Raw genomic sequence first — 9,357 nt, 5'->3', positions numbered from 1 at the left:
GGAGAAGTACTAGTTTTGTTTTAATCTTGCGAAACATTGGTCCGTGAACCAAACTGTGAACACTTTTTTCAAGGTCATAGGAAAGTGGCCCTAATGAACTGAAAAAAATAAATGCTATTATAACCTTAACAGAATGTCGCGTTTCTTAAGGACGTTCGCGCCCATTGCTACTGCGCATTTTTTCACGCATGTCACGCACACGTCATGCATCGCAGACCACGCAGGTAAACACGATGCTAAAGGCGCAAAAATTTTCCACAAGAATAGAACGTGAAAGTATGTGGCATCATGGGATAGCTTTGGACCCAGGTCTTCTCGGAAATGTCACGCAATGGCTTGACAGTGCGAATAAACAATCGATTTGAGAACTTCGCAGCGATTTTACTCTCTTGAATGCTCGGTGACCCCCATTTTTCTTTCCGTATATCACTTCCTTTCTTGATTTTGTCCATTTTAACAAAAAACAAAAAAAATCTGTACGTGAGAAGTTACAAATATTTGGCCTTTTATGCTCTCGTGCGACCGAAGTTTTCTTTCTTAGACTAATATGTATCGTTTTTCAAGGTCTATTTCACCTCAGAAAAAGACATCAGCTGCAAAGGTTAATTTAGTTATATTAGTTATGTTGAACTGAGTACGTTTACCTGATCTAAATTTCACTAATGTAGTTTTTTTATTGCTGACAGTTGTAAGCTAAGATCGTCTTAAAGTAACGCAATCTTCTAAAAATGTACCTCATGATCTCGAAAACGAGCACGGTGACCCCCCATCTTTTTTGCCTTTTTGGCAAAAGTAGGTCATTACCTTTCTGCGTGGCAAGTTTTAAAAAAATCTGTACGTGGGAACGTTTGGGCGCGAACGTCCTTAAATGCTTTCTAATTGGTCAATGACGAATGCAAGAATAGGTTGTATTGTGCAATGCAGTTGATAGAGGGCAATGCGGAAGTTGCAATGGAAACACAGCAATATAGTAAATTTGTTGATTATGTAATAAACAAAAAAAAATAAGAACTTGCTCGTGCATTTTGTGATTTATGGGAACGTGTGATATGTTCATGAGTAGGTGAGTGCAATTTGAAAACTTTCAAAACATCACGATTTCCTTTACTTAAATGATGCAAAGATGATAATACAAACCAGTTTCTTCATAGTCTGTGAAAGATAAGCATTGGCGGCTTTCTTCTCACGGTTTTCCAAGATTTTGGGTCTGCCTGAAAAACACGACTAAACTTCGTTAATTATCTCTTACAACATTAAACGCGCATCGCTCGGCAGGCTTCCGTCTTAATACCGATATTCAACAGAAAAACTAACCAAGCTGCTAGAAAGTCGATTTTAAAAATATATAAATTTACAGAAATCTCCAGGTGATCTGGTAATGTAATTTGGACGACTGGGAAGAAAAATTTTGAACGCCGTATACCACAACTGCGCCCGGCCTTAGGTGTTGTTTCCCAACTCCCTGCAGTATTTCCATCGCCAAAACTCAACAGATCACTTCGTGTCTACCACAATTCCCGTTACTAAATGAACATTCAAGTAGACCCGACGAGCTCTAACCTCGCCTCTGCCATGTTGAATTCGAAAATAAGGCCGCGCGCGGTTGCGGGATACGGCGTTAGAATTTTTCTCCCCAGTCCTCCGAATTACCTCACCAGATCACAGTGACTAGGAATTTAAGGAGGCTCGAAAGGGTTTTTAGCTGAGCGCGCGCGCGTAAGCCACACACGCAATTCGTAAGCTGCTTGCGTCAGCTCATGATTTAAATGGGTCACCAGAAATACCGCTAATTTCGCTTACCTTTCTCCAATACATGGCATATAAATAGACATCTCCTATTCACGAAAACTACGAAAATTCTACTTAAACGGTTTAATAGTTACTTAAATCCGTTTGTGTTGACCTGTAGCTCCACTTGCGCGCGGACTTGAATGAGCGGGTGACGCATGCGTAAATGCTGATCTTGTAACCCCCTAATTTTTCCTGATTTTGCAACTTTGCTCGTTGATATCTCTGCTTCTGGACGATGGATTTTTTTCATTTTTTGCATGTTAGCTTAGATTAATTTAAACCGTTTGTCATTCAAATTTAAACAATCTAAAGACAAGTTTTGCATCGTGAGGGCGCACATTTGAAAGTGCCGGGTTGCTCGTTAGTTTTGAGCGCGCTTCTAACTAAAAAGTTGCCTACGTTTTTGTCGCGTTTGAATGAAATAAGTGGAGGTTGCGAAAAGATTCTACCAGTCTCGGGATCATTTTGGAGTAATTTAAAATTATAAGGAATAATGCTTTTGACTGCGTGATTATGAGGATGGAAAGTGAGGGTGAATGGAATTCTGTCATTCTTATCTTTTTGTGACGTTTGTAGTGATGACTGTTGATGAAATTGTTGGGTTTTTCATTGTTTTCATTGTTTAAAACTTGTCTTTTCATTGTTAACACTAGCAAGATATCGGGACCTAAGCGATCTGTTAAGATCACCGATCGTTTCACATGTACCTCCGCAAATGTCATTTATTGCATAACCTGTACGTTATGCAATAAATTATACATTGGCGAGACAGGTAGACGACTAGGTGACCGATTCCGCGAACACCTTCGCGATGTTGAGAAGAATGACAAGGATGCATCTAAGCCAGTCGCTCGTCATTTTAATCTCCCTAACCACCCCAAAAAACACATGGCTATCTGCGGCCTTTCCCTACATCTAGGTACGACGGAAAGCCGCAAGAATCTAGAACAAAAATTCATCTTCCAAATCGGCATCCCTAATCCTCACGGAATTAACGAACGCTTTTCATTTAACTAATATATTCCTATTTTTCACGTTGCCATGTTACCACCAATAGCGTAGCTCCTACTCTACTATAAAAACTACACGTAACCCATAATTCCTCGATTCGCTCTGACCAAGGGCTAACGCTTGAAACATCAGCTTTTAGAATCTCTGTACGGTGGCCAATTTACATTATCAACTCCATTGATAAAACCAAATTTTTGTATACTACTTCCCCACCGAAGCAGCACCACAGTTTCTTTAGAAACTACCCCGTTCATATTTGTATTAGAAGTCGATTGAACACTAACGTTCTCAAAGTAAACAAAAACAACAACAGTAGCAGCTAACGGAGTAAACAACAACCTTAATAATATACATGGAAACGCTCTCTTCCCTGAGTGGACAAGAGAAAATGAGTTTTCAGGTATAACAATGCAGAGGAGACTGAAGTAATTCAGTGCAAAAAGAGGAAACACACCAGGGCTTTCTGATTGGTCAATGATCATAGAAACTCACAGGTAGCCAATCAAATGCGAGCCCGGGATTGCGCAAAATTTGGATAAGTGATATATGATAGGTGATACGCGTGCGTTGTTAACGTTTCTGGATAATTAAGATAACTATCTCGAGAATTTTCATGTATATTATTCATAAGTAATTTTTACTGCGAAATTGTTGGAATTAATTGGCACTTGTAAATTCTTTAACAGTGTACAGATTGCACTCGTTCGTTTGTTGGTCTTTCAATTGGAGAAATTTACTCGTGCTCATTTATATATTCCAATTTGTACTCGAAAACATGTGATTACCAATACTGACAACGTCTCGCAAGCAAAGCCAACAGGCAACCCAATCGGACCTGAAAATGAGCCCTACCCCTCCCTTCCAATTTGGCAGTCGAATGCGCCCACCCCCCCCCCCCAACCTAGTGGCTGTCCAATGCGAAAACCCGTCACAGTATAATGCGTCACTCCCTTCTTTGTTAATAGGATGCTTTCGATTTACCCTATTCTTGAATAACAATAAAACGAATAACCTCTAGACTATTTTTGGAAATAGGTAAGATTTTGCCAGGAAATTATGGTATAAACCTCTCTTGTATTTTGATAATCTCGAAATTATCCAAGGGGTGATTTTTAAAGAAAAAAAAACTTTATTCTGGAATAAGGACAATTGAATACACCCCTGACAACAACTGCTTTTCCCACGGCTTCACAACTCATGCAACTTCTTGTAACACCAAATCCCACAAACTTGATAAAAAAGAATGAACAAATGATAAGCATTTATGCGGAAAAGTTCCTTCACCCTTCTCATAAACTTTGACATCACTTATTTCGGGCCAAATATACAGGCGCAAAACGTCACAAGACTTCCCTTTTACTCATCATATTCTCATAACGGTAGAATTACATAGAGCAATATGTCACCTTTTTAGATCCTCTTCAACTTCTTTCCGCGGGCCTTTGACTATTTTCAAAGTTTCTTCCAACTGGTTTTTACTCGTAAGCAACTAGTTTGAAAGAAAGCCTGGATAAAAGAGAGAACGTACTTCTGAAATAAAACCATAGCTAGCCTATATCGATTTAATTTAAAAGGGAGAGACACCCAACAAGATTTTGAGAGCCTTTCAAATTCTCCTGGCATTTTATGATGAATATGAGGATGCAGATGATGTTGACGATGATAATACTGTTGATAATGGTGATGACATTGATGATGATTAAGAAGATGATGATGACGTTGATAATGCTGATGACAGAAGCCTCTTTCTGTTATACATGGCTTTGGAGTCAACCCCTTCCCGAGTAAATTTATAGAACGCCTCCCTTGGGAGATTCAGCACGCCCACTGTTGTAAAAGCCAATCAAAACAAAGCTATCTCAGCGTCAAGGGAAATATAATTCTTTTCGAGGGAAAAACCTGTTCCTAAAAATAAATTTTCTCGGGAAAGGGTTGACTCAAGGAATTAGTGGAGATGGAGGCTCCTGCTGATGATGAGGATGATGACGTTGATAATAACGTTAGTGATGCTGATTATGACGTTGATAATGGTGATGATGATGATGATGATGACGTTGTCGCTGTTGCTGCTCATGAAGACGATGATGATAATTTCGAACTTCAGTTTCTTTTTCTCAACAATGGCCCTAGTGCAAATGTTTCCCTGCTTTGAAAATTCACGTCATATCTTGATCCATACACAGAGTTAACACCGCGACGAAAGTTCTTCCCTTCTACCATTGTGACTCAGGTTCAGATACTGGCCCGCGAGCAAGCTATCAGCGCCTCTCTTTGGAGTGGGCCGATTTCAGTGGCCGGTTTTGTGGGTTTTTCGGATAAACTACACTACGCTTATTTCCACATCATTGAATGCCGCTGGTGTCTATTTTTAATGTGCTTTGCTCTTCAAAACCTTCCAAATAATTTGCTTGTGGACTTGCCCCAAGCGGGAGTTCCTTCGGTTTTTTTTACGGATACTACGAGGTTTTTCTCATTCAACAACAATGATAGGACTAACCTACCTGCTTCTTCCGTGTAAGCACTTATGATTAATGATAAACTGGCATTAGAGCGGTTTTCGATTGACTGTGGTAAAACATAAACCAGAGCAATTACTCCAACCAAGTACATGAGGTGCAGACAGCGCGAAGAGCCAATCATAATTAGAAGCAATTACATGTAACCTGCTCAAAGCGCGGGAAAATGGGCGTGCGCAAGTCGCAATTGGTTTTCGTTTCTCTTCTCATTGGTTGAAAAACTGGCGCGAGTTTTTAAGCCAATCAATGAGCGGAGCAATCGCTATCGAGTAATTACTTTTGACAGTCATTTGAAAAGTGCAAAACTTTGGTGACAAGAACACATAGTTTTCATATTGCAAAGGAAACCTAATTTTCTCACGGATGACTTTGCGATTATACAATCCCGAAGTGCAAACCACCAAATTTGCCCAAATCCGTTTTCTGGATTCAGAAAATCATTAACTGAAAAAAGAAAGAAAAAGATAGCTACATTTATCATCAAACGATTACCGTTTTACTGTAAATTTGTTGGGGTTGTTTACCTGGCTTTTAAGACGAGCCCCTGTGTACTCAGGATTGGTTGACGTTACTAAATGAAAGTAAAAGAAAAAAATAAGACAAAATAGCAAAAAAAGCACAACCGCCTTTTTTCTAGCAAGGTCCAATAGAAAAGAGTAATGTCGGAAGGCTGGCTTTGCGCTCGTCTTACATCACATTCCCCTGCGACCAGAGGTATCTTTTATTTCGCGTTCGCAGGGCTGACGAATGCGGGAAAAGAGACTTCCACCATGCGTCGAAACTCAATATGTTGAGTATGCGCGACCGAAACCTCATGTGATTCTTCAAATGTTGTACGGGCTCACTTAACAACAACGGAGTTACTGTAAAGGAATGCGCCAGAAACAGCGGGCTCAAGTCACAGTCAGCAAACATATCACGGGGCATGCGTTTAACTTCTCGGAAAAGAAAGGCAAAAGACAAGGGCAAAGGCCAGGGTAAAAAACGAAGTCAAAGATCGGAGCGTCTCAGTGTTTACGATGTCTGTCAGATAGTTCAACACAAGGGTATAACGTCACGGCTGGAACTCGTTTGCTTGGCTGTTGAACAAAATGGAGAGGGTAAAAGTTCTCTGGCACAGTATCGCAAACCGGGGAAATAAAGCAGTAGAAGAAGCTATCGAGTTAGCGAAAGAATTTTCCGAAGCAGAGGCAAAGTGTCTCCGGGCTAAGAAGGCCAGGATCGAGTTATTACAAGAACAAACTACAGGCGAATGTGTCCATGGTTGTGGGGGGAGGTGGTTAGAAGCAGCTCACCGATTATTGCAAAGGCACAATATTACAAAAGACGATTTTTGTACCACAATTTACACAGCTTTGAGTAAGGCAAGAGGAAAGTACAGAAATATCTTTATTTAAGGCGACACAAATTGCGGCAAATCGTTTATTTTAGCTCCGTTGAAGGTCATTTATAAGACCTTTTGTAACCCCGCCACTGGTTCATTTGCTTGGCTAGGAGCAGAGGACGCGGAGGTCATTTTCCTCAATGACTTCCGCTGGCATCCCAAAATTATTGCCTGGGCTGACTTTCTACAGGCTCTGGAAGGCGACACAGTGCATTTGCCCACCCCGAAAAACGTATGTAGCCGAGATTTGGAACTAAAAAAAGACACCCCATTTTTCGCCACCTCTGATGCCTCCTTTGGTTTTAATCAAAGCGGGAGCAATTGACAGCACTAACACTCGTATGATGAAAGTGAGGTGGAGATTCTACCACTTTTGGAACCAAATACCACTCGAGGAACAGCAGGAGTTAATGCCATGCGGTCGCTGCTTTGCTAAGTTTATTTTGGACAACGCACGCAACGATGCGTTGCTATAGCCGGACACTGAGACATTTCTCAGTAATGATCAGTAACATTTCTCACTAGAGAAAAATGGTTTTTGAAGGTATTATGTCAATTTGTTATCGCTATTTTAGTGCTAAGAAAGTCTCTGTTATGCCTTTGTGATTAAACGGGTATTTGTTCTCGCATTCCTGCACATATGTGAAAAAAATCGACATTTCTCACCTTGAAATTTAAAAAAAAAACGAAAACTTTAATTGATCTTTTATAGTCGTTTCAGTGAGAAATGTTCAAAAAGCGCCACAAAGTGCCTATGTTAACAAGAAACGACGGGAAAAGAAAATTAAGACATTGACAAGCCACACAAGGGTTTTCTTTTCTAGAAATATATCTCTCTGTGAATTACAATTCAAACAAAACGGCCTCGTAGACAGTGAGAAATCAGGTGAGAACTGTTCAACGTATCTGTCACGCAATGCCCTTTCCTAAAAGAACCTTTCAGAGCAATTTTACAGTCAATACAGTTTCTTGAAATGGAACAAAGTTGCCCTTGACGTTGAGTAAAAACCTCTTAAGTCATGGAAAATGTAATAGATAGTATGGACCGCTTTATCGAAGCACTCAAGTCAATATTTTGTTTTGTGACCTTTGGACGCCAGTACAGCTTCAATTCTGCGAGTTGTACTTAAAATTAGTTTATCGATATCCTCGATAGGAAAATTATCAAAGGCTCTCAAAACCCGTGCGGTGAACTGTTCAAATGACTCCTTTGTAATATTCTGTGTTACAGCTTCTTCATCTAAGTGACATTTGATTTGGTTGAATAAATTTTCTATGCAATGGATATCTGCGCAGCGAGGAGGAAGTTTAAGTAACTCCACCTCAATTTCCTCTAGGGCCTCCTTCGCACGCTCGCTTGTCTGGCTGGGGTCGTTATCCATGACAAAGAGTCGTCTGGCGTTTCTTTTCGGCCCTGCCCGACCAAACGCTATATTGAAATGGCTCCTAATAAACTGAGCGAAGAAACTTCCGTGCATTTTTTCATAGGGTACTGTTAGTATTACCCCTTTTCCGTAAGCAATGGCTACGAGCACGTGCAAACGTCTACCGCCAGGCAGGTCCTTGGAACCTTTTGTTGTAAACTTTAGGCCTTCTCCCTTCTGTCGCCATATCTGTGATTTATTAACATTTGCACCGCTCTGCGGATTGTATTTGTGGACAAAGGACACGGCATCTAAGTAAAAGGCCACTTCATTTGCCCAAAACTGGGGATTATCTGCGGCTACACGTTTCATTTTGCGAGCGAATCCTTTATTTGCAACTTGCGGTCGTTTTCACTAAGAAGGCCCTTTTTCCTCGCTTGCAAATATGAGTAACCACTTTCATTTAAATAACGAGAAAATGTTCTCCTACTTGCCATTTCAAAATAAAGCCCACTTTGCTCCACTATGCCTTTTAACTGTAATGTTTCTACTGTTTCTTGCCCTTAACTCCTTTAGCGCGCGGACAAGTTTTCGCGGCACACTACGTTGACTTACTTTCCGTGGTCTCCCGCCTTTGTTACTTGACTTTGATGCGTCCTTATTTGGCGGAGGATTTTCGCTGCAAATTCTAGCTGCAGAAGACTTGGAAATCCCACATTCTCTTGCTATTTCACGGTACGATGCCTTCCTGTACTTTCGTAAAAACAACGCTAAAGCTGTTTGCACACTTGTTATTTTCTGGTCGCAAAGCATCCCGAATTAAGTTACCAAGCAACTTCTAATGAATGTTTAAAAGTACATGACTTGTTATACAGAAAAGGGTAAGATGCAGGCATTCCCAGTAACGAGATTTGTACACTTTTGACAGTGAAAGGAAACTCCCCACGCATGAAAATGAATACGTCACAGATTCGTGATAAGCATTCGAGACTGTTCTTCTATGCACCTCAGGTCACGAAGTAAATAACAATTACTTAGTAATACCTGGCAACTTTTTTTTTGAACTTACTATACTTACGAATCCACAACTGTTATCTACGTTTCTTAACGTTTAAAAGACTTTTTCTAATAGGAGGGGTTTTCAGACAACCGTGGTCAATACTCTTGGGACATAAACTCAACAGCTGGTGAAAATGACAGATTTTGTCTCCCCCCGCCCCCCCCCCCCCCCCCGGTTCAGTGTTGACGTTATGGCTTCCAATCTTTTTTCAGCACAATCAACATTGCTGAG

General features: G+C 40.6%; 1 protein-coding gene across 1 annotated transcript in view; it reads left to right on the top strand.

Moving 5' to 3' along the window:
• Positions 1 to 4,756: 4,756 nt before the first annotated feature.
• LOC137996303 (uncharacterized) overlaps positions 4,757 to 9,357 on the top strand; it is a 6,720-nt gene continuing 2,119 nt past the window's right edge. Inside the window, exon 1 of the mRNA XM_068841708.1 lies at positions 4,757 to 4,905. Within this exon, the coding sequence (XP_068697809.1) occupies positions 4,757 to 4,905 (149 nt within the window). The remainder of the gene's footprint in view (positions 4,906 to 9,357) is intronic.

This window comes from Montipora foliosa, chromosome 3 (genome assembly GCF_036669935.1).
Source record: "Montipora foliosa isolate CH-2021 chromosome 3, ASM3666993v2, whole genome shotgun sequence".
In the NCBI taxonomy this organism is placed as follows: Eukaryota; Metazoa; Cnidaria; class Anthozoa; order Scleractinia; family Acroporidae; genus Montipora; species Montipora foliosa.
This window is presented reverse-complemented; position numbering and strand designations above follow the sequence as displayed.